Raw genomic sequence first — 25,110 nt, 5'->3', positions numbered from 1 at the left:
TCTGAACGTGAATAATATTTTATTTCCAAATCAAATATTTCGTTTTAACTAACACCGAGTTCGGTTGGATGTGATGACAAAAAAGAAAGGCTCGAGTGGAAGTTCGTTGGAGGAACACGGAAAGCTTAGCTGAACAAGTAGACACAATTACAAATACAATACCTTGCGGAAGATGTAATATTGAATTTATAGTATAGTATTACAAAATTAAATTTAAGTGTACATTTTGATACTAGTGATAGTCATTCATAGATATAGTATTATATATGTACGGTAGTGTCCGTAGCGATAGAGTAGCAGTAAAGGGTGCCTCATTTCTGAGAGGAAGAAGGGTAGCCATCTCTATTACCATTCCTAGATGTATTATTAGTGCTATTTGAGATTAGTCCGAGAGCTTCTGGAGCCGAAGCGACAGCAGCTAAGGCAGCCAGAGGGTCATTTGCGAAATTAAATGTTGGTTGTTGTAGTGGACGTTGGGGCGGAGAAGGGACAGAGTGTTGCTGGCGGGCCGTTGAAGAGTTGGCAGTGACCAGTGGAAGGACTGGAGGGAGAGACGTATTTAAGGTGCCTCTCTCTGTTGATTGAGTAAATGAAGGGATGAAATTGAAAGCGGTTGGAGAGTTTTGTCTTTGTAAAGGTTGCTTTTGTAATGGTGCCTTTAGTAAAGTAGTTTGTTGTGCTGGGTTCAAGATTGAAGTAATCGAGGACCATGGGGAATGAGGGGGAACAGTGGCACTAGCTTGGGTTGAGGAGCTTGTAGATGAGCCAAAAGTACTACTTGGGTTGCCTACTGCATAGGGGTTGTTACTAGTGCTGCCTTTTTGGAAACTCTTACTAAATGTTGAGGCATTCAACTCTTGGATTATAACGCTAGATCCTGTTGTTTCAATCTTATCGACAACTGGTGGCGACGATTTTCTTGATATTGTTGCACTATTGTTTTCATTCAATAAACTTCTGATTGAGGATCTTCTACTAATATCAGACGCTTGTGTTTCATGAACCTGTGTACCAGATGAAAAATGAACTGAATGCTGGGGCATTGATTGTATTTGGGGAAGCCGTTTCTGCGGTACCGGTTGTGTTGTAAGCGACGTTAACTGTGGATGGGTAGTAACCTTCCTTTCAGGAACTGGATTACGCAGCTGAATTGAGGGCAGATGTTGGGAGGGTAATCCGTGTTTAGGTGTAGTTTGTTGTGAAAAAGAATCCTGGACACTTTTAACTGTTGGTGTGCGCACAGCAGGAGGTGATATTGGCTTATCAATATTGAAGTATCCCAAAGCAGGTGCTTGTTGTGGGGGGACATCAGTTCCATTTAAATTATTTTCATTCATATTGGTTATAGGAGACCCGGCCTCGTTCATTTCCTTTTGAGAAGCATAGTTTGAATTTCCTTCCTCCAGTAATGGTTGCCATCCTTTTGCTTCAGCCTTTCTTTGATAATAATTCCGTACCATTGTAGTAGACTTGGTGCCTAACTTGTCAGAAATTAAATGCCATTGTGAGCCATATTCCTTTAATAAGCTCGGAAACATGTCACTCTCTCTAACACTCCAGTAACTCGACCTGTGATGGCTGTCAATATTCTTGGGTCTCTTTTTAATGCTTCCAAATGATCCTTCTTCCTCATCTCCTGGAATATCCTTAAATTCTGACTTTGAGGATACCTGGGTTGGCTGATGATCCTGAGTTAATTCTAATGAAACTTCTTTTGCTCCAGACTGCGGTTGATAAGAGCCCTCTGTATTAACAAATTTTACCTCATCAATCGTACGTTTTCGGGAACCTTGTTCACCAACTATAGGTGTTTTCATATTAGCAATAGCTGGATCCTGAACCTCAATCGCAGGCGCATGAGGGTATTCATCTTCATCTTCGGTTGCATTGTCATTATCTATGACATTAAGCGCTGTAGAGTTAGTGGGCTTGACATCTATATAAGGTATATCATTCTCATTGCGATCCATCCCACCTTTTCGATCTTTTCGATCTTTTTCATCCATAACTTTCACTTCAACTTGTTCCATGACGACTTTGGTCTTTTCAAATTCTACTTCTGGCTCTTCTGTTCTGGATCTTTCATCCATTGCAACATCGGTGTCAGGGCTGCCTAGTTTTTGTTTCGATCTTTCCTTTTCTCTTTCTTTCTCCTTACGGCGACGAGGTACGCTACTCTTACGTTTCTTATTCTTCTCCATTATCAACTTCTTATACTTTACCGCTTTCTTAGTCTTATAATAGTGCAAAGCACACTCTTCAGGAGTCCTAAGACCACCCATATAGTTGGAAATTTTTCCAAACCTCTTTGGATATGATAAATAAGCTTCCACAAACTGCTCATGTTCCTGATCAGAAAAAGTATCAATCGCATCAGTTATAACTCTTGAAGCCCACGCATCTTTATCAGTAACCAAATTACTAACATCTTTAAACTTTATCGAATATTTTTTTACAGGATCGATTATCATTGGCGGAATAGTTGCTGCAAGTTGATGGTGTTTATAATCTGGATCTATCTGCAGGAGAACGGATTCTATCTCAGCGTCATCAACAAAGTCAGCCCTGTTTCTGCGCCGCGATAAACCACTTTGACTCTGTTGTACCTGTAGCGCACGCTGCTTTTCCTCATGTTTACGTTCCTCTTCTTCTATACGTTTCTTTTCTTCGATCTCTTGTCTCCTAATTCTCTCGCTCATTTTATCCATTCTGTCACATTTAGAAGTCCAGTCATCTTGCAATTCTAGGAATTTTTTTTTCAACTGTATAGTCCTTAAAAATTCATAATGTTTCAACTTAGAAATTGCAGACAATAAAATTGGACGAATAGCCTGTTTATGGATTAAGATATTCTGAGACATAAATGGATATTCTGAAAGTTCCTTGATTGGAACTTTTAATAAGTATGTCTGTTTCGAAATCCTTTCCTTCCGTGGTCGGTTCTTTAAAAGCCACAACTTCATTTCAGGTTCAAGCATCGGGAAGATACAACCTTCAACGGGGTTAAGTGGCTCAGGATATGGCAATGACTCAGGTAATGACTTTGGGACGTGAGGTCTTTGGGCAAGGGGGTCTGTGTAATCACTGTATAACATAGAATCCTTTTGCATTTCAAATGCTAGTTCCTCAACAGTGGTAGGAAACCTAGTTGACCTGTGATTGATATCATCAGTATCCATCTCATCGCCATGCTCTTCTTCATCTTCATCTTCCTCTTCTTTCTCATCTTCTTCGTCATCATGATCTTCGTCGTCCTTATCCTTACCCCCATCTTGATCTCTGATATCTGCAACTTTAAGTTGCCCCATTCCATCATTTTCCCGCTTCTTCTTATATCTTTCTTCTTCCCGTGATTCCATATATTGTTCATCAGTCAGTTCAGCATCTATATGCGTTTTCATATTACCATAATAAATGCTTTGATTTTCAACTGATTTTATTGATTCATTCTCACTGTCATCAAGACAAACATTTTCTTCTAATTTTAAATCAATCCGTTTATGGGCATTAGCAACCCTTTTCCCAATCTTTTTAGTAGTCATCGGAACAGAATTTATTAAACTGGACCCGAGAGAGTGTTGGTTATCAAAGTTCTTTTTCGATTTAGGCATCTCATATCTATCATCAATACCGTCATTTCCATTATGTTTCGGCTTATATCCATATTTAGTTCCATAGTTAATATTTCGGTAGTACTTTGGAGTACTATTTCCTGCACTATTCGATCTCCGATAGTGTTGTGAAGCTGATAAAGGTGCTGCTGAATTTCCGGCGTCGTAATCCAACTGCTGATTGGTCATATTAGATGAGGACGAAGAAGAAGATAACATATTTGAATCTCGCCATTTTCCAGAATTACTAGCATAGCCGTTTGAACCCAAAGTATTATCATGGAGGTCCGTTGTATCCAAAGTCCTTGGTTTGTGTCTGTTTACAGAACTGTATTGGTTTCCATAACTATTATATCCCTGATACGGTCCAGTTGTCGCTGTGGGCGCTGTTAAAGGAGGTGGACCCACCTGGGGGTTGTATCTGCTATGAGATAATGACGAGGTCCCCGAGTACCTGGATATTAGGTCGGGTGCATTTTTCTTAAGTGGGCTAGAGGTCGAAGGGTCTGGATTATATCGACTACCAGTTCTCGGCGAAAAAGACTTGTTATTCAAAGAAACTTTAGGATCATACCGAGAAGGCCTTGAATCTGTACCTTGTGAAATAGACGGGCTTCCATGCGATGTCGATACTGTCTGATTCGGCGTAGGACCTGTATGATGGTACTGTGTAGGGTTGTGCGAGTGATGACCACCTCGCGAATACGAAGAATTCCTGCTATTACCACTATAGTGATACCTCTTCTTCTCTCCTAGTCTCTGAGATATTGGCATTTCAAAAAAAAAACGCTCAAAAATAGCTGTATTATAGCTATATAGCTCTTTCTCCCTTGTTCTGTTTTGCAATAGTATCACCTCTCTTTAAACTCACACTGCAATCTTTTCTTTCCCAAACGAAAAACGACAGAAACAGAGAAAAAATATTAGTATAAAGTTTGTACTTCGAAACCGTACGATATCTCAGTCTTCAAGGAAAGGGAAACAGTTCTGCAGCTATGAATATCTAATCAGTTGTCGACTATGTGCCGTGTTGTTTATCAGAGATAGTTTTATGTCTAGTTGGCTGAGAATTCACACAGCACAAAAATTGTTCCTGTAAAATGGGTTCGACTTGTTAGAACATCTAATTCCACCTCGTAGAAGGTGATGGTTGAATGTTTCTATAGATAAACCACTGTTGAGAGGATAAAGAGGAATTGCCGTGGGAGTTTTAGGGTACTTGTATGATTTGTGGCAATTTAGTTATGTGTTTTTGATGTTTATGATATGACATATGTACGCTGTATGTTAAACTGCTGCTGTGCGAGGTTGTGCGCCGGTAAACGCAACAAGCGGCGTTGCAATGCGACAGAGGCGCCCCTAGGTTTATGCATTTGAGTGTACTTTTGTCAAACAGCAAGTAAATTTGGGAGTTTGGATGGTTATTACATAATACTGTATGGTTGGGGCTTTCGCATTGTTTTTGGATGGATCAATGAGGCGTCTATGTGGCCGATAAGGTTTTTACTTATACCTATTAAGGACCATCGTGGTAAAATAGAAAGTCTTGACACAGCAATGTGTCGTGTGCTATATCTGGCATAAGGAGGCTTTTTGAAACATAGGTGAATCTTTTGGCTTCTCTCTACCTGTGTCCCTCCGTTCCGCCATGATATCAGTGGTTTTTTTATTTTTTAATTAGATATGGGATGGAGGGGAGGGGTAGGCGATATAGTTTACAAGATTATGATAGCGTAGCTACCAAAGAGGCAGGCAGGAGACTTACCTGGGTGGCCGAAGTTTAGCAGACTTGTCGGGTACGTAGTAGAATGTGGCAACGATTTCCGTAGGAAAAAGCTAACTTGTTGCATACAATCTTGCGCGGGAGCCTGATGATGGGACCGAACGTGGCAAGGATGCCGTGACCTGTGAACATGTGCTGAGTTGGTTCGAAATCCTGTGCATCATTGTGACTAGAAAAGACTGTAACGATCCAACAAGAAAGTCTTACAAACTATGTCTGTCGGGGATGTATGCATATGCGACAAAGTGCGCTCGCTTTTGGATATCGGTCCGACAGCATTGTATCAGGAAAGCAATCAGACCCTCATTGCGCGAGGAATAGAATAAACCAAAGTAGCCCTTTTTTTAAGAGGGAGGAAAGGGCACTCACTCCGGAAATCCACAACCCACAATCCGCTCATTCCAAGTAACTAAAGCTTCCAAAGATGATTGAACCCCTCTCGGACACCGGCATCCCAGAGCAATTACGTTGCCCCTGGATTGTTGAGATTTAAGTTTACAATGCGCAAGAAACGCACGAGAAATCCACGTATCGATAAGCGCGTCGCAGATACATCTTAGAAACTGTGTTGCCGTGCTATCTCCATGCATGTACACGGAGTGGGAATATCAAATACGGCAGAAACCCAACAAACCCTACGATGATCGTAATGGAACCCCACAATCCTCATGATTTTTTCTAGACGCATAAAACATATATGGAACATGCCAAATACGAAAACCCACTGCGGTTCTTTCTAACTCACACGCTTTTCTGCAGTGTTGTGGTTTTTCTCGAGCCGTTATAACACTTACATAAGCAAAATCCTCGAGGAAAATTTCACTTCCTCCTCCCCTCCAATCGACCTCAATTCCTGAAACACTTAAGACCAACACATGCCGGATTTACACACACACACTGCACGTAGTATCGTTAGTGAGAGAACGTCTCCTACTGCATTAATGCCAAACCATGTCTGGCATTAATTCACTCGGCTCTATAAACAACTTCTAAGTACTTTCAGCAGTCATGTACAACGGATTACTAGTTTAGGTATTCCAAGTGATGAAGATGCGACGCGTCAATTAAAATCCTTCGAAAAAGCAATGAATGGACCGTTAAGATCTACCTAGTCCCACTTCGGTAAAGCTTCATGAACACGAAACATGCTCCGGATCTGGCGTTTGATATTGGCACGTCAGATCGTTGGAAATGTTTGTATAGTTTAAATATATTATGGTTCATAAGTTTAGTTCCCAACTTTTAGGCTTGAAATAGGGTAGATGTATCTTTGTTTTGGTAGTTAGTATATTGATAATATACAGGCAATTCTTTAAAGAGAGATAGAGAGAGTTGGCAAAGTAAAATAGAGGGATGCTTACGAGAAACAAGCGGACGATACTGCTACCATTTGAAGAGGGAAATGGCGTTGATGTGGTTTTGCCAGCGGCCAAGAGGCTCCGGGGATTAAGGACACCCCCAGCATCTCCTGAGAAACAGGATTTGTCTGTGATGGCACCGGCTCTACGGCTCAAGCATAGCATGAAGCTTGAGCCGGATGTGGAGGTGCAGCCGAAACGATTGGTATTTGGTAAGAGCTCTATATATTCCAAGACCAAGTCAGTATTGCAGCGGTCATCGTTTACAGCGATGGATAAGCCTTGGCTGCCAACAAGACAGAAACAATATGCTGCGATTGCTCAGTTTTTGAAGAATTCAGTGGGGTCTGATCATGGGGGTTCGTTGTATATTACGGGTCCCCCGGGAACGGGGAAGACGGCCCAACTGGAGTTGATAATCAGGCAGACTTTTCATACGATTATAATTGGAGAAGAGAACAGGAGAAACGCACCAAAACATGACCCAACTTTGGCTAATACCTTGCATTACGAGACTGCGCCTGGTCGTTATCAATCTGTGGCGGTGGTTTCGCTTAACTGCATTGCATTGAGAAAACCAGAGTCCATCTGGTCTAAAATCCATAGACAATCATGCATTCAGGATTCTAATAAAGAGCCTGTAAAAACCATGGAAGATTTACAAAAGTTTATCAAGGCTCATTCTAATACGGCTTTTGTAGTCATTCTAGATGAAATGGACAAATTATTAACCTCTACGTTGGAAGATAGTAATGCTACGAGGATCATTGTCAATTTATTTATCCTTGCCAAACTACCATCTGTTAGGTTTACATTGATAGGCATCGCCAACAGTTTAGATATGAAGGATAGGCTGCTAAACAGGTTGGCTTTAGCTTCTGATTTCCTGCCGCAGATTATCAATTTTGCTCCTTATAGCTCGGATGAGATGTTTGAAATAGTTACTAGTAAGTTGAAATCAATTGACAAAAACGAGTCCATCATACAACCAATGGCAATCAAATTTGCTGCAAAGAAATGCTCCTGTAATACTGGTGATTTAAGGAAGCTTTTTGACGTTTTAAGGAATAGTGTTGAGCTCGCAGAACTTGAATCTTTGAAGAATAAATCCTCAGATATTGTGGTTCGTGTTACTCTCACACATGTTTCAAGGGTTTTCTCGACATACATTAATGGCTCTTCTACTAAATCAAGAATATCAAAACTCAACATGCAACAGAAAGTTGTGCTATGTGCACTGGTTCACAGGGAAAAGTCAGATCTATATAAGGCAAGGTGCTCTATTGACGATGCATACGATTATTACAGCAAACTGTTATCTGGAACCATTGCGCTTAACCCATTAAAGCGGAATGAATTTTTAGAAAGCTGCGATGCCCTAGAATTGTGTGGAGTGGTTTCAATAGAGACCGGAAAATATGGGCGAAAAGCAAAGCAATCTGTCAAGTTAATAAAGAGTACCATTGATGAGAAGGAATTTCAGGATGAAGTATCGAAGGTTGATTTATTAAAAAGAATAACCATTTAATGGTAAAATGACAGTGCCCATTTGCAGAGCGGTTATCGAATTCTTTACTACACATAAAAATTTATAATTTGAAAAACAACAATGCGTATCACTTCCAAGTATGAATGAATCCATTTGAATCACCGGCCGATATTTCTGCACGAATAACTTCCTTGGATTCTTGACAACCATTATTAAGTTGAATTGTTTTTATCCTGGAGTTTAAGGCTGTAATGTAACCAGTATTCGCAGCTTTTAGCGTTTTCAAAAGTTCAAGACCCCATTTATCAGTTAATAGGACCAACTCATACAAGCTCACAGTGCAATCTCGAAAACCAACAATAATGATATCTTTTTCTTTCCAGTACATATGTTTTTTTTAGGCATTTCAATAGAAGCAAAATTCATAAAGGCAATGTTAGATACCGTTTTTTCTAATTTGATACTTGTAAATACAGAACCATTTAGATCATAAACAGTGAGATTGTCTGATTCATCGACCATTGCTATATTACTAGTACTACCAGAAATTGCGATGTATGATGCATTTTTCGATATAATTCTGATCACTTCTCCCTTTAAGATATCCCAGATATACATATTTCCTGTAACATCCAAGGTTAACATGGTGTTATATTCGTTAGCTGTAGCAATCTCTTTAATACCATTCATATGTCCACAACAATTATTCACAAGCTCCAAAGATACATCTCCTTGATTATTATTACAAACGTTCCATACTTTAATGAGCCCCATATCATCACCCGTAATAAAATAATTATCACAATAATTCTTGAGGATGGTCACGATGGTTCGATGTACATCGCTGAATATTTTATCTCTGATTTTAATGGAATTCGGTTTCAATAGGGTAACCAAAGCACCAGAAATATCTATTATGTCACTTGGATACCCTGTCCATTCAACAGAAGTCGTCTCTTTATAGTTCAGAGTAAGTGATTTAACAGCTGTATCACTACAGTGTAACCGGATTGGTACAGATGAATTGGGAATAGCTTTAAAAGTATCCCAGAAAGTATCAGTCAATGAGTAAACATCTTTGAAGTCTCTTTTTGGATGTGGAGAATCAAACAATTGCAATGGAGTTTGACCAAAATTATGGATTATGCTAGTCACAGATCTTCTCTCAGCTTCATCGTTAATTCTGTCTAAGTCAATAGCCCCATGATAGCTTAGTTTATTGAAAACATTTACTGAATTAATGGCACCTTCCCCTTTTTGTTTGAAGCCAAAAACCAAATCAATCCATTTATGTAGATTTTCTGATACATATGGACTTTCCAAAGCTGCTCTGTTCTTACTAATAAATATCTTTGGATCATTTTTTGCCCAGGGAGGCAATATTACATCACCCACCTTGTCTCCGGACTGGAGCCATCCAAAATTATAATTGTTAACATTGGACAAAAAATCAGGTAGATAGTAAAATTCTGGTATTAACTCACGAACATCGGTTGTATTTTCACTGGATGCAGACTTCCATGAACGTTCAATTGAATTGAATAATCTATCTGGAGGCCCAAATTTGCCGCCTTGCAACAATAAATATGACTTAGCAAAAGGCTCTAACCTAATCATGTAGGATGATACAATCATGGCAGATGAATAATGTGTGCCGTAGTGAAATGGAGGTGAATTTTCATCACCTAGAGAAGACAATGCTTCATAGCGTTCTATGAACTGCTGCATTCTTGAGTTATCCTGGGCACCCATTGGTTTCGATAGATCCCTAAATGTTCTGGGATCATTGAGATCAAGTTCGTCGCTTATATAATCGGCCACCACCCATGGAAACACTGGATATTGAGTTAAGTCATTGAAAGTTCTCCCAGCTAACGTGTTTATAATAATTAAATAATAGAAATTAGAGATGTAACCATTTTTCCATAAGTTTATTGCGTCAAATGTATCCAATAGATTAGATGGCGGAGAAAATACATTAGCAAACTTAGTTGATAATGAAACTGAAGATATCCCATTCCTAAATCCAATATCTTGGGTACGTTTATTTACTTCATCTAACGTTTCAAATAATGCTCGGTCAATATCATGGCTTCTTGGCAGCTTGTCCATGTAGCGATAGACATCATCTCTGACACCTGATGTGGAAAAGCTTAAAAAACAATTCTTACCATGTTCAAATAGAAATTCCACACCAACATCCCTCAACAAAAATGGTCTCTTAATCAAAAAAGTTAATTTTGAAAGGTCCCAATATATCATATTATGGTCCCTGGTATCATCGTTTGAACATTCCGAAGATCCTGATATTAATGCAGCTGTTTTATCCCGTTCATTGTATGGAGCGTCAGATATGTTTATGACGGACTTTTTTCTCGCAGAGAAGAAGTAGTTTGTGATAAAATATAGATATCTATTTCCCATAACCAGGATACCTTCGTGAACATTTAATCCTACCACGCGACTACAATTCCAAATTTGTTTAACCAAGTCACCATCCTTTAGGCTTCGTAACACCTTCCTATTATTATCTTCTTCTAAATGCGATAGGTTCAGAGATTCGAATCCAACAACAATACAGTATGACTTAATACTGCTAGAAGATCTTTTTATTACACTGGGAGAAGAAGTACGCATATTATCTGATGTAGAGGGCTCCAAAGCTATTTGTGATGGATGATCATAGACACCAATTAACCTCTTTTTCATGCGATTACAGTCCTCGCATGTATCTATATTCCAAATTAATTCCAATTCACTATCATATCCATGGAGCTTGTTGAATTCTAGCGCATCAATATCCAAATTGTAAATGCGATTAAAGTAAAAAATGACATCATCCTCGATATCGTTGAAGAAGTTCAAGACTCTCTTTTCCTCAGCTGCTACTATTTTCTGAGAGAAACTAATATTGTCTCTCTTAAATAATTGATGAATCTTCTGCGCTTCCAACAAGTTATTATCAATTAGATGCTGCTTCATTTGTAGTAGTGAAGCTGTGACTTTAGCATTAGGTATTATTTCATGCCTACCAGTTAAAGACATTTTCTTAGCTAACGTATGCTGGATAAATTCAGGCCGTATTGGATCAAGTATAGCCTTTATTTTCAGTGACAACAACAATTCAAAAACTTCATCGTCGTTTGAGACCAGAATTTGTGAGAATGAATTGGCAATGTCTTCTCTATACTGACGGCTTATAACTGGAGCTAGAGATTGTGCATCAACGCCTTGATGAATTAGTATGGTGCGTAAACAATTCATGGGTAGAGTTCTTGATTCTTCAGGGTCTGCGCGTTGGATGTAGTATATTAGAAACAAAACGAACGAAGCAGGAAATTCTCTTTCAAACTTGTTTACTTGTACGCTGAACAATGATTCTTGATAAAATAATAAAGACTTGAAAAATTGTGTCCATTGTTCTGCAGATAACTCGAGCTTCTCTTCCATAACTAAATTAAGAAGCGTGTAAATGTTAAGCTCCTCAGTTTGTATCAAAGAGTTCAAATGTGTTGTTTTCCTTCTTAAAAAGTTATAATGCTTAACCGACTCTAAAATGGTCAGAATACACTGGTGGATGGACAAATACGTTGAAGGTTCAAACATAATTGAAGGTAAACAATCTTTGATTTCTTCAAAAAAATGCACGACGTTTCTCAGCATATTCGGATATTCAGTGAATAAACTATCTAACTGAGGTCCCAACCTAAGAAGTTCATCCGAGACAACTGGCATAATTCCTATTGAAATAGCTGGCGCAATATAGTTTATGGTTTTAGAAGTAGCAGGTCGGCCACTATAAATATCAGAGGTCCCTTTCATATCTAGTAAAGCCTGTAGGTAATTGACGAATTCATGAGGCTTATTGTTCTTTATGTGATATAATATATTATTAGAAACGAACTTGCGGATAAGGCGTGTTGCATCTTCATATATTAATCCATTTTGAGGTTTGCTTAGCGTTATAAGTAAATTCACTAACTTTTCGGGAACTTTGCTTGCCTCAGGTTCAAATATGGAATATATATCTTGCCTTTCTTGGATAGCAGATAACTCACTAATATAATCACAAACAATTGCTTGTAATTCATTTTGCTTATTTTCCTTTATGTCATTCATCACAGAATATTCAAGTAAAGAGATTATCAAATAGTGAATTTCGACTATAATTTTCTTCACTTTTTCACCTGTTGGGATTATTAATCTGTCATCAGTTTCTAACTTAATTGGATCTAAGTTACCACCTAAAGAAAAGGCAAACAGTAGTTTTATGACCTCGCCCATAGTACTTTGTTTCGAGTCTTTCAAAATTGAAAATAACAAAATATAGCCACGGCTTCTCACAAAGGTTTTGCGTGTGTCAGTTCGCAGTCGAAGGTACTTGAATAATATCGAAAGGATTACAATTTTTAAATCTTCATCTTCGGAGGTAGAATCAAGCATTAGCATTAACAGCTTGAGAGATAGCGCCTGGCATAATTTGCTAATTGCATGTTGGTCATCAGCTTTGATTGCTGCAAAAAATACAGCATCCAGAGCTTTTAAAACAATCCTTGCACTTTTGAAAAAACTACACTTGATCTCGTAGTGTACAAAATATAGGAAGTAAAATATATTTCTTGATGTTAAATCGTTATCCAACAGTGATTTATAAAAATTGACAAAATCAGAACTCATTTCAATAAAGATGTTGTCTGTGGAGTTCTTGTTAAATCCCAAATGTTGTTGTATAGTAAAAGATTCAATAATCTTCAATCCTTGAAGTTGCATCCTATTGTAATTCCGATTGTTCGAATTCTGAATCCAATCTATTTGGAACAGAAGAAACCTGACCAGTTCATAAACGGCTGGTGTCTTGTGAGTACAAGATATCCATAATTCCAAGTTTAGCACTAAATTTTTGTAAGCTTCTCTGTTTTTAACAATTGATAATGAAGGATCTCTGATATTCAAACCACAATATTCCAAAACTAAATTCCAAAACTCAATAGAAAGTGGCTCATTAATTCGTTTTAGTACATTTCTAGTCAACAATGCACTCAATAACGCATAACCAAACTCAGTTTCAAATTGATGCTTCAAGTAAGGGTTTTTTAGTATGATAAAAAGATGTTCTAAGCATTTGTAAAAGTAGTCCATGTCTTCAGCTCTGCCAAGCAAGTGAACTATTATCCTAAAGACATAGATAGTATCCATGGAAGATATTATATTTGCATTCTGGTAATAGAAACACTTGCTGTTATGTAGTGATGTATCTTCTGATAAACTTACAGTATATGTGGTTGGATCCTTTCGCATCACAGCTATCCATCTCGACGGGAGAACATCAAGTTCAATATTATCTTTCGCAACGTGCAGCACAGTCCCTTGTTCAATTAGAGTTCCAGGTACCTTAGGTATAATTGAATCATTATGATTATTCCATTCCTTTGGGGGATTCCGAAATAAGACTAGTTGATCGGCTAACTGTATAGATGACTCCGGAAGAAGACCTCCCCATAAAATTAATCGATACAACTTAAATAGGCACATCATAGACCCTAGTTCAATGTAATATATATCTTGCACAGATCCGTGTAAAATATTTAACGACTGGACGTAGGTTCCATCGACGTATAGCGTTATATTGTCTCTATCGATGAGTATGGTAATATGATATAAGGTAAACAACAGGATATCAAACATGTCAAATATACCCAATATAAATTCATCATTGGAGATACTAAGGGTATTTTCTTTAACTTCTAAAGAGAGGTCTTGTCCAATGGTGAAAATCCTATTGGAGGTAATGTTTAAAAACTCTATCCAAATACTGATAGTCAACTGTTCTTTTGGTGTGTTTAGATCATATCTTTGATAACAATTTTCGAACTCAAGATAACATTCTGAGTAGGGATCCGACAGTTCCTCCCCCAAATTGTTTAATATATAGAAAAATTGAGTCTTGTATTCAGGGAGATTGGTGTATAAGTAGAGAAGATCACTAGGTGTGCAGCTAACAGATAATATTTGATAGTAAAGTTCGATTAACCCCCCCGATACGAGATCATTAGTTGTTTGTTCTATTTTCCCCTTTATCAACTCTTTTATGTTTACTTCATTAGCCACTACCTGTTTGTTGATTAGGGAATTATTCATCAAAGAGATGATCACCTGCAGAACGACACTATAAATAATTTCGTTCTGTTCGTAATCGAAAGTGGCCAAATGTTCCCACGCCTCTGCGTCCAGTAAAAAATTCCTGTCTGTACTCTTTAAATTAAGAAATCTCTGAGATATCTCCAGTTCCACATAATCTCTAATCGAGCCTTGTGCATTGCCATCCAGAGGGAACTTTGAAAGAAGTCCATATAGCGAGGATGTTTTCGATTCATGTGTCCCCGCCTCTGTTTGTAAGTCTAATAATCGATCTAAAAGCGTCACTAACCTTTCTATAGAGACATTCATTGTGACAGACTGATTTTCTGTCTTGTCATCGAAACTCATAGCATTAATTGAGCTTTTTAGTATATAAATGTTGCAACTAGTTGATTCGCACATTAAGGGGTATCCAGGAAACCGCTTTGTCAAACGCTCATATTACTAAAGTATGGAATCATATGGGTCAACTATATACACCCAAGTAAAGTGATACATTTCAAGTATATAGATATATAGGCCGTTCTAAAGTAAACAAAAAGGGTTGATATATACCTATCAATGATTTTCATGCACTTTTTCCATACCTCTCCTTAGCTTTATTTATCTTCTGTTCCTTCATAGCTTGCACAGTTTCAGGATCAAACTTTTCCACCAGCAATGGGAATAACAGTAAACAAATTACAGTAATCAACCCTGCCAGCTTGTATTTCGAGTTGAAAATACTAGCCAACGGACCGCTTTGTAGCATACCTGGGTTTCTTGGAATTATATAATTTCTTAGCGGGGCTGATTGGACATATGTGATTTCAATAAAAGGATCCGCAGGCAGTTCTACTAATTGTTCAGGATAAAGGAGTTCAGGAGATGGGAAATTCTCTCTACCAAAAACATTCTGGAAAGCCTTGATGGTTGGCGGTACCTGACTACCATTGTTGGTGATTTCTATCAGTATTCTATTAGGTTTCAAATTAAAGTCCAAAGATGAGCAGACCATTTGGTAATAACTTTTGCCATTTTCTTCACTAGAAATTGGAACATCTTTAAATTCAAAATAACCATCCAAATTCTTCAAACTTGCATTATCTACGTATGGTCTTCCAGTGAAATTGCCAACTTGATACAGTCGAAAGAACGATCTTACCACATCATTATTAGTAATATTCCTGGGAGATAAACTTAACTGGCCCTTAATAGTAACTGTCGAACATAAAGCATTCACTAATTGAAGGGCTAAAAATAGCCAAAACATTGCTAAGATCGGCGGAGTTCTGACCTTGGAATACTTATCTTAAAGTTAATATGAACCAAACCCTATCTATAGCTCATAATAATTTGGCGCTAAACTTTAATTACCCGGACATATTTTCTAAAGACATTCTAATTTTATAAAAGCCCCGACCTCATCATCGTGTCCTGATTACTGTCGCCTACTTTTCACATACGTTTTATATGACTTTTCATAAACCGTACATTCCAAGAACGAGTATTATTGTAGTGGATTTGTGACGGTACTATGTACCTTTTTTTCAGGCAATATCTTCTCTACAACTTGTTCGAGAGCGACAATTTTAAGACTTCTAAGGTATTTGGAGGTTGTTCGATAACGACAAAGGGCTTTCTCCTCATATAAGGGTCACACAGTTTCACAATTCGTACAACATTGCTATATTTTCACTTGGTTGTTATGTAGCTGTATATAGGAAGTAGAATATTGAGAAGAGCATGGATAAATGCCTGGATAATGCCACCTTGTGGTAGAAATCTGGCGATACCAGTAGTAGCAGTATCAAGAATCCTTCCACACAGCGAGTGAGTTAGCTGACTTACGTAATAGGTAAATTTTGTGACTGTGGAATGTATGGGTGTTGAATTTGTACATCTGTACACCAGCTTGTGAAGTTTTCCACCCTCAAAATTCTGCGCGGAGGGCTCTCAGGAACATTGGCGGGCAAGACTCGTTCGCAAACCAAACTTTTATTACATATCTGTGCATCTGGTACTTCCATCAGCTATTATTCACTATAACCACATCAGAACGATAGAATCATCAAGAATGGCTAAAGGTACGTGAGGGGTGGTATCCTGTATAAAACCGTTTAGTTATTCATTTAAGGAAAATCACAAATGGTTTATGATAAAAAAGAGGGTGGGTCTTGTAAGGTGTCAGAAGCAGAAAATATAGCTTAAGGGTTGAATTGGCCGTTCACAATCTGAGTCCCCGTTTAGAGTTTTTTATGAGAAGTATTTGGGCAAATTGTTATCTGTTTTTAAAACAATGTGCAAACCCAAATATAACGAGTACTGGATTGACAGTCCGGGAAAGATTACAAATTCTCATTGGCTGCAAGAAGCCACTCCTAGACGAGTGAGTCTCTGGTGAATGGTTCTTGGGGAACTTGAAGTGCTATTTTGACTTCTCAAGATCTTTGTTGGTTTGGTTAATGAGGTCATTGCCGACTAAAGCAAAAACATTGTGAATTTTTCTTTAGGAACGAAATTAAAACGGAGGATCTATTTTGGCAAGTGTCAGTTTACTAACAATAATTTTACACAGATTTGGCTCAAACTCGTAACGCTTCCCAAGTTTTTGGTGTTGCTAGAATTTATGCTTCTTTCAATGACACCTTTGTTCACGTCACTGACTTGTCTGGTAAGGAAACCATCGCCAGAGTCACTGGTGGTATGAAGGTCAAGGCCGACAGAGATGAGTCCTCTCCATACGCTGCTATGTTGGCTGCTCAAGATGTCGCTGCTAAGTGTAAGGAGGTCGGTATCACTGCTGTTCACGTTAAGATTAGAGCTACTGGTGGTACCAAGACCAAGACTCCAGGTCCAGGTGGACAAGCCGCTTTGAAGGCTTTGGCCAGATCGGGTTTGAGAATTGGCCGTATCGAGGATGTCACCCCAGTTCCATCGGATTCTACCAGAAAGAAGGGTGGTAGAAGAGGTAGAAGATTATAGTTTTCTTTTTTGCCTTTACTACTGCTAACTTAAATTATCTAGACCCTTTTGCAATCATTTGTTGTAGTTAGAGCTGTACATGTACTTTTTAATTTAAACATTTCAAGCAAGACATACGCACCTGCTTATACAAATCGCACTCAATGGTGACTGGCATGCGAACAGCTGTGGCACCATAAGTAAAATGATGAATTCTCTTTCTATCTTATTACAGAATTACAAAAAAGGTACACAACTTATTATGTAGGTTAAAATGAATGAGGCTTTGTGCGTACTAAACTTAGTATACAAAACCCAAGATCTTACCAGAGACGTGCTTTCTGTGGGCCTCCTCGTGGTCCATAATTCCCGCAGAGGTGGTCAATATAATGTAACCGAATTGTCTGGCTGGCAATAAATTGGCAGTCCACTTCTCAACATCGTTAATCTTGATGTTGAACCTTGGGGAGATAACACCACATTTGTTCAATCTACCGTTCAACTGAACAACGATCTTACCAGATCTGTGGTCATCGATGTATTCAAATTCACCGATGTAACCGTGCTTCTGCATAACTTGCAAGAACTTGATAATAACCTTGGAAGATGGTCTAATCAAAACCTGACGCTTACCGGCTTTTTCGGCATTGTTGATGGCATTCAAAGCGTCTGCTAGAACGGAACTTCTGGTCATTGCTGCTTATGATTCTCGGTGGATTTATCTGTCAATTATAAACAACTAATGCTCTCTGTCTTAACGTCTACAGTTAACCGATTCTAGGATGTGAAAAATTCCAAATCCCTCCATCCCGCGGGGCTGGAGCTGGCGGCCCGGTGGCGACTGTCCGAGAGTCAACGAATTTCATGTGACTGCTTTTTATAGTGTAATGTACAGATGCACCCCTGACGCGGACATGCGAAAAATCCCCAATATTGATGTGGGATATGGGTGTACATGTCCTTGTTTTCCGTCTCGCACCACCACGAATACTGGATTTTTTTTCTAGTTTCAGTGTTTGGGGGCACAGCGAGGAGGACACTCAGCCTAGCGAGCACCTAGGCTGGGCGGAACCCCCGCCATCGCCGCTGTTGGCGGGACAGACAGGCAGCTTCTCTCCAAGCCTAGGTGCTCGCTAGGCTGACCGCTCTCAGGCAGCCCGCCGCCCCCACACTGGTTCCTACTGTAACTGCAGCGCCAGGCCTCAAGCGAAAACAGAAAAGAAGCTACGCTCTACATTCGTTAATATTGCACTGCAGGTAAGAGAAACCATAGCGATAATTAGGAAGATGGCTGTATGTGTTATAGTTAGATTACAAGATATGATAAGATCAGAAAACCAAGTGATGGGAAACTAGTCTGGGACCTAAACAGCGATAGTGGTATTGATGGATTTTTTTAATGTTCGCAAGATATGACGGGAGGGTCGGTTGTGCAAATTGCTTCAAGGAGATATAAGGAACAGGTGGAAAACTGCTAGCTTGAAGATTATGCTTGTATAGGAGGCGGCTGTCCAGCTGCTGTAAAAGCGGGACGTTTTTTGTTGGTATGAGTTGCAGCAATATCAGAAGTGCATATGTCCTCGAGAATTGCGAGATGAATTATTGGTCCCTGAAGTTTTCCGTGTAATTGGGAGGTACGACATGGATGAACAAGTTTACTAACGATATTATTTTTTTAAACCAGGCTAAAAAGTCTTTTAAGATTAAACAAAAGTTGGCTAAGGCTAAGAACCAAAATAGACCATTACCACAATGGTTCAGATTGAAGACCAACAACACCATCCGTTACAATGCCAAGAGAAGACACTGGAGAAGAACCAAGCTAGGTATCTAATCTAGCAATATTTGGAATCATGCAGCAAGTCATGTACATGTTACTATATCCAGCGTTTCACCCTTGTTAACATTTTAGATATATAAAAATGTCGTTTTTCCGTTTTTATAGCGGTATATTATGTTGGTAATATATATATCATTAACAATTAATTAGCTTCAATACTCACACGCACGTAGACGTCCTGTGGGTTCTCCGACCCTAGGTTGGTTGGGTACACAAGCTTGTTTAATTACAGTCGGAAGAATACTGCCAAAGAGGAAAAGCGGAGGCTTCCCCCTGTGGGCACACCTCTTGCTTATTGTTTGCTTTACTTAAAGGCAGTAAGCAGTATACGTTGTTTCCCTAGAAAGATTCCCATTGTTCACGTTCACTAAAGTCATTGAATTATTTTCAGATACCATCTAGCATTCAACAGTGTTTGAATATTCATTACTAATATGCAGCTAACAATGTATCCTACTGGACGTAGATAGATCCACAGCAATCTACATATAACGAATGCCACCCTTTAATCAAGTCCATTCATTCCCCAGAGGATTAATATGAAGCTTCGCTTACATCTGAGCAATCCTACCAGCCCAGCGGCCTAGCGGCCGGTACACATCCTTAGTAATTGTCTTATATATCAAAAAGGACCATATGCAACCGTCTACATGTTGCTACTTAAGTACTTCGTAATTGTTCAGGATCGTGCTGTCTGTCTCTGTCTGTCACTTTGCAATCTGTAGCGCGTTCGGAGACGATAAACGCGCTTGAACAGGGAACTTTTAGGGCTGTTGATTTGCTTTAATTGGAAATCATTGATAAAAGAAATGACTATTCTCTATAGAACGGTTGGTACTCTCCGATCGCTTATGAAATAACAAAGAAACCTCCCTATGTCTGTGATCTACTAAGATTGTATATTGGCCAGTCAATCCCACATTTTTGCAGGGTTTTCACTATTTAAGTTCATGGGCTTTAAACAAAAACTACGTAACAAAAAGTTTCAAGGAAGCTTACGCAGAGATGCTCTTAGGCAAAAAATTCAGGCTTGGGACCAAAGTCATCTTCTTGGATAACGGCGCCAGCTTTTCTGGTTAGTTCCACATACTGGCACTCTTCTGTCTGCAGGATTTCTTTTGCACTAGGGCGTTTTCTGTAATCTGGCTCGATCATCCAGATGACCATTCTTTCAAGAGAGTCGGTGTCGATCAGGAACCTAGGCACCCATGCAGGGGTATTAGTTTTGATTAGACCACTACCCACACTATAACTGGGGCGGGTTGTATCTGTGAGATGGGTATTGTTTATGTTATTGGATGAGAAAATAGAGTCTGAATATATTTCGGTGCTGCTCAGTCGACCTGCGTCAGAGAGGTCACCAGATCTGAGCTTATGCCATGCATTGCCGTTATCAGGTAAAACGACGTTTGCAGCGATTTCTACAATGATTAAGCCTAGAGAGAAAATATCCGCTTTAAAGTCATATATGCTATCAGATATTATCTCAGGGGCAATATATTCTCTGTCACCCTCGTTTTCAAAATTTTTGTCAACCAGCGGCAACTTGGTGGCCATGCCAAGGTCGCCTAATTTCAAAGTTCCTTCGAAGGTGATCATGATATTTGCTGGCTTAAGATCTAAGTGTACAATAGAGCATGAGTCATGTATGAATCTCAAGGCAAGGCAAATCTCTACTATTATTTTCCAAATCCTCCAATCTTCTAATCGTCTGGAGCGTGCTACCAGCTGCTCCTGAAGAAATTGATCCAAATTACCGTTTTCACATAGTTCGGTCATGAGGTAAAACGATCCCTGATATTCCCATGAGGATATAAACTGGATGATATACTCCTTTCCTTCGTCATCTCGTGTTTCGGCGCTGATTTCTGAAAGTAACCTTATTTCCTGTATAATGCGACTTTTGAGATTGTGCTTTTTTGGCGCCATGCTCTTAATAGCGTATTTCATTTGCGTTTCTGGGAAACATACTTGGTATACTGTAGAAAATTGGCCCTTTCCAATCATAGTCACATACGAAAACCTGGTGGAGAGATGTTCATCCGGATTACGCAAGGTGGCGTTGATTGATCGGTGTTTGGTCATATGTTTGCACTGTGAATGTTGTAAAGTAAATCTTGTGGGTGACTGGTGGTATGACTTCATCGCATTCAGTAGAACTTCTGGCTTCTTTGAACCTTCCAGAGGTGAAGAATTAAAGAGTGGATCCTCATCACTATTTCCAAACAAATCATCTGTGAATTGTTGCAGCTTATTTGCCAACTCCGTGTTTTTAATAACTTTAGATCGTTTTTTCCTTTGCATATGGTGGTCTCTTGCACTGCAAGGTCGCTGTAATCTAAGGGGATGGGTCGGAGAACTATTTATGGGAGACATACTAGGTGGTATTACTGGGGGGGAATGCTTTAAAAACTTGGAATCGTGAACAGTGGTCAAAGAATGATACGTAGATGAGTCCATCGGTGAGTCCATTATAGAAGAATGCGGTGATCTTTTTACGGGGGTATCCGGAATAGCCAGCTTCTGTGGGAATAAACTAGAATGTAATTTCGATATAAGACCTTTCTGTTGGAATGCTGATTGGTCTGGTTTTACATCCGTGAATGATTGGAGTGGTTCTAGTGGTTTCCGCATTTTTCTTTTGTTTCCGAATGGACTTGCTGCTGATCCCATCCACAATCTTTGTATATTGGAATCATTCTCAAGTGATCGAAAGTTCACTGGTATCAGGGGTGTTCTTACCTCGGATTTACTTGCAGTCCTCTTCAGCTTTTTATCATATTTCGGAGAAAACGAAATCCACCGCTTCATGTTTCGGTGCAAGTCATCCTCACCAACACGCCCCACTGTTCCGGGGGGCTCATAGCAAACACTTACACCATCTTCCTCGCCGTCCTCCTCATGGATCCGTGATAGAGTCTCTCCAGACGATAGTGCCGCGGCATTTAATCCTGTGTTTTCAAGCGATAAATTTAGCGTACCGACACTTCGTGTTAACCCAGGAGATTGTCTGGAGGAATAAAATCTTAAGTTGTTCGATGCATTGCTAAATTCCCTGGTTTCACTATCAAGATCGAAATCACTCAGTTCATCATCTTCCTGTATACCTTGGTTGAACTGCAGTGTGGGTGATATGTTATGATGTGTGCGTATAAAGGGCGATTGATCCATAGCTGTTATGCTGCTGTGCCCCGAAGCCATGTTGGTCCTTTCCCTTGACTTGCTATGCTAAGTAGTCCTCGAGCAGGAAGCTAACTACCTTCTTTCCTTATGTTCTATAAGAACTTTGTCGCCTCTGAATACCTTTCTCCCCCTCGAAGTGCGCTTTTGGTTTCTGTCAAGTGTACAATATTGTCTCAAAATCTATAGTAAACACTAGCTCCCCAACCGAATGCGCAATCTGCGTGTCTTGCAGAAGCCACTCCTTAAGAACACTCTAAAAGGGGTAAAAATTAAAATAACTCAAACAGAATAAGGAACTTCATATCGAGTCACCTCCACTACTACTAACCTGTCTACAGCTTTACACAATTCGAACACAACATTGTCTGGCACCAACTACCGGACAACCCTCGAGGAGTTGCTCTCTGTTTACCTCTATTGTTCAACGTGATGCCTAAATGGATTTAAAAACAATTGCGTTCGTGTTTTTCTTGTTAAAATATATGTCAACAAAATTTTCGCGATGTGGTTTTACATCTAGACACTACGAAATTCCGTTTTGAGAATCTTCAATTTCTATGCACGTTGAAACTTTTTGGAACCGTTTCAATTGTCTGAATGTATAACGTTTCTAATTGTTCGAGTTAGCTGTATTGTTCGAATGACCAGTTGTAAGTTTCTTCCATTCATGAGACTAAATTTAAGGTTTACAGAAGACACATTGAACCATAGCATCACACAATCACAAAGTGTCAGAAGCTACTATCTGCAGTCATAATGATTCTCAAACTGAGGAAGAAGTTGATCTTCTTCGCGGTCGTTTTAATGCTAATATCCACTAGTTTGTTAATACATTTGGGGCTTTCAATGACGGATATGATTTATAATCCAAGTAAGATGTTCGTATCACATTCGTCATCTAATATTATAGGTGACATCTTGCCTTTTGGTAAGAAACATCTAACAAAAGAGTCATTTTACAAGGATTTATTCCTGGCGCTAGAGAAGTTTAAGCCACCCAAAGGGCCCGAAGACAAGAACTCGCTAAAGGACAAAACATGTGACTTGCATGATGTATCATTTGGAAGCACTGATCCAACTGACGGGGAGTATTTATCATATGCAGCCCGTCGAAAGTGTTTTAGACCATCAGAAGTATCAACAGCAGAACTAAAGAAGAGCCATTTAGGTTTCATCAAACATATTAATCGACACTTAACGGTCGACACAAAATCAGCATTATTTAATGAATTATTTCCAAAAGAGGCTGGTATTGTGACAGTTGGTGGTGGCAAGTATTCGATATTAGCATTGACTATGCTCCGAGCATTGAGAGAGCATGGAACTAAATTGCCAGTGGAGGTTCTGATCCCTGAAGGTGACATAGGTGACATTCATTTCTGTCGCGCTATTAGAAAATGGAATGCTGAATGTATTTTGTTGCCAAAAGCGTTGCCAAATACAGTTTCCAAATTGCACGACTTTAAGTCTTACGAGACAAAGCTGGCAGCCTTATTACTCAGTTCGTTTAAGGATGTAATTCTAATCGATGCAGATAATATCCCAATCAAGCCACTTGATGATGTTTTTGAGAGTGAGCCGTATAAGGAAACAGGACTAATTTTGTGGCCCGATATTTGGAGGCGGCAAACCGCGCCTGTTTTTTATGAAATTGCTGATATAGACATTGATTTTAGAAACCGCATAAGGAATTCATACGATGATCTTTCACCACCGTCTCGATACAAAAATCCTGACGTTCCAAATGATGCTAAGTATAACATGGCACATGTACCCTTGCATGATCTAGCAGGTGCAATACCTGATCTATCCAGTGAGTCTGGGCAGTTATTGGTTAATAAAGGAAAGCATTTGAGCACTTTATTGCTTGCATTATACTATAACTACTACGGAGAACAATGGTTTTACCAAATGTCTTCTTTGGGCACTTCGGGGCAGGGTGACAAGGAAACATTTATATTTGCAGCTCATGCATTAAAGAAACCTTACTACCAAGTTAAAAACCCATTGCTCTTTGATGGTTACTTTGGCGATGATGGTTCGTTCAAGGGCGTGGGCTTGTTGCAACATGATTTTACTCAAGACTATGCCAACTGGAAAAAGGCTAAAGAATATATGACTGAAAATATCGCACATCTAGGAACCTATAATTCTGACTACAACGTAAACCAGGATTTCAAAGATGAAATGTTACATCACAAAGATTTCGATGGTGTAGATATTATGTTCATCCATGCCAGCTTCCACAAGCTTATACCATGGGACCTCTATCGAGAAAAGATATATCTAGACAAGTCTGGAAAACAATTTAGATCGTTTAAGAACTTAAAGAACATAAACTACTTCGATGTCGAGCTTTTTGCGTTCGAAGGTCTTCAGAAATATATCTGCTCCGATGATGCCATTAAGTTCGAATACCACACTCTCCAGGTTACCAGTACTGAGAGTTTTAATGCCATGTGCGCTTACATCGACGACCGAGTCAAGATGTTGAGGGAAACACATGAAGAAGCCATTTCTTCAAACGATAAATAAAATGTACTTTTTTATGTATAGAATAACTTTATCTAGCCAATTTCATTTTAAATGTATCTGTATAATAGATGTGATTATACCACTTACTAACCAACAACTTAGGTGCAGATGATCTATTCGATGAGCCTCCAGATCTTCGCTTTGTCCATCTTTAGCTCAGAACCCCCCCTATAGTATGCTTTTGTAAGCTCACAAGAATACGGATTTTCGAAAGAAAAAATATTGAAGTT

At 39.1% G+C, this 25,110-nt stretch overlaps 9 protein-coding genes across 9 annotated transcripts; 4 read left to right on the top strand and 5 right to left on the bottom strand.

The window, feature by feature from the left end:
• Nucleotides 1-311: 311 nt before the first annotated feature.
• SNT1 (Snt1p) lies at nt 312-4,385 on the bottom strand (the record flags this gene model as incomplete). Its single annotated transcript, XM_003648196.1, has 1 exon — nt 312-4,385. The coding sequence occupies one exon, from the start codon at nt 4,383-4,385 to the stop codon at nt 312-314; it is 4,074 nt and encodes a 1,357-aa protein (XP_003648244.1).
• Nucleotides 4,386-6,747: 2,362 nt separating this feature from the next.
• CDC6 (AAA family ATPase CDC6) lies at nt 6,748-8,280 on the top strand (the record flags this gene model as incomplete). Its single annotated transcript, XM_003648195.1, has 1 exon — nt 6,748-8,280. One exon carries the CDS (start codon nt 6,748-6,750, stop codon nt 8,278-8,280), a length of 1,533 nt encoding a protein of 510 aa, XP_003648243.1.
• A 294-nt stretch (nt 8,281-8,574) lies between these two features.
• Nucleotides 8,575-14,781, bottom strand: BPH1 (Bph1p; the record flags this gene model as incomplete). The annotated part of the gene is made up of 1 exon (XM_003648194.1): nt 8,575-14,781. One exon carries the CDS (start codon nt 14,779-14,781, stop codon nt 8,575-8,577), a length of 6,207 nt encoding a protein of 2,068 aa, XP_003648242.1.
• Nucleotides 14,782-14,947: 166 nt separating this feature from the next.
• SOP4 (Sop4p) lies at nt 14,948-15,631 on the bottom strand (the record flags this gene model as incomplete). The annotated part of the gene is made up of 1 exon (XM_003648193.1): nt 14,948-15,631. The coding sequence occupies one exon, from the start codon at nt 15,629-15,631 to the stop codon at nt 14,948-14,950; it is 684 nt and encodes a 227-aa protein (XP_003648241.1).
• Nucleotides 15,632-16,435: 804 nt separating this feature from the next.
• On the top strand, nt 16,436-17,343 carry RPS14B (40S ribosomal protein uS11; the record flags this gene model as incomplete). The annotated part of the gene is made up of 2 exons (XM_003648192.1): nt 16,436-16,445; nt 16,937-17,343. 2 exons carry the CDS (start codon nt 16,436-16,438, stop codon nt 17,341-17,343), a joined length of 417 nt encoding a protein of 138 aa, XP_003648240.1.
• A 280-nt stretch (nt 17,344-17,623) lies between these two features.
• Nucleotides 17,624-18,016, bottom strand: RPS22A (40S ribosomal protein uS8; the record flags this gene model as incomplete). The annotated part of the gene is made up of 1 exon (XM_003648191.1): nt 17,624-18,016. One exon carries the CDS (start codon nt 18,014-18,016, stop codon nt 17,624-17,626), a length of 393 nt encoding a protein of 130 aa, XP_003648239.1.
• Nucleotides 18,017-18,609: 593 nt separating this feature from the next.
• Nucleotides 18,610-19,156, top strand: RPL39 (60S ribosomal protein eL39; the record flags this gene model as incomplete). Its single annotated transcript, XM_003648190.1, has 2 exons — nt 18,610-18,615; nt 19,007-19,156. 2 exons carry the CDS (start codon nt 18,610-18,612, stop codon nt 19,154-19,156), a joined length of 156 nt encoding a protein of 51 aa, XP_003648238.1.
• A 1,017-nt stretch (nt 19,157-20,173) lies between these two features.
• Nucleotides 20,174-22,363, bottom strand: SWE1 (tyrosine protein kinase SWE1; the record flags this gene model as incomplete). The annotated part of the gene is made up of 1 exon (XM_003648189.1): nt 20,174-22,363. One exon carries the CDS (start codon nt 22,361-22,363, stop codon nt 20,174-20,176), a length of 2,190 nt encoding a protein of 729 aa, XP_003648237.1.
• Nucleotides 22,364-23,101: 738 nt separating this feature from the next.
• MNN5 (alpha-1,2-mannosyltransferase MNN5) lies at nt 23,102-24,880 on the top strand (the record flags this gene model as incomplete). The annotated part of the gene is made up of 1 exon (XM_003648188.1): nt 23,102-24,880. The coding sequence occupies one exon, from the start codon at nt 23,102-23,104 to the stop codon at nt 24,878-24,880; it is 1,779 nt and encodes a 592-aa protein (XP_003648236.1).
• Between the last annotated feature and the right edge of the window lie 230 nt (nt 24,881-25,110).

This window comes from Eremothecium cymbalariae, chromosome 8, assembly GCF_000235365.1.
Source record: "Eremothecium cymbalariae DBVPG#7215 chromosome 8, complete sequence".
Classification (NCBI taxonomy): Eukaryota; Fungi; Ascomycota; class Saccharomycetes; order Saccharomycetales; family Saccharomycetaceae; genus Eremothecium; species Eremothecium cymbalariae.
The sequence above is the reverse complement of the archived record's forward strand: the minus strand, read 5'-3'. Positions and strand labels throughout refer to the sequence as shown.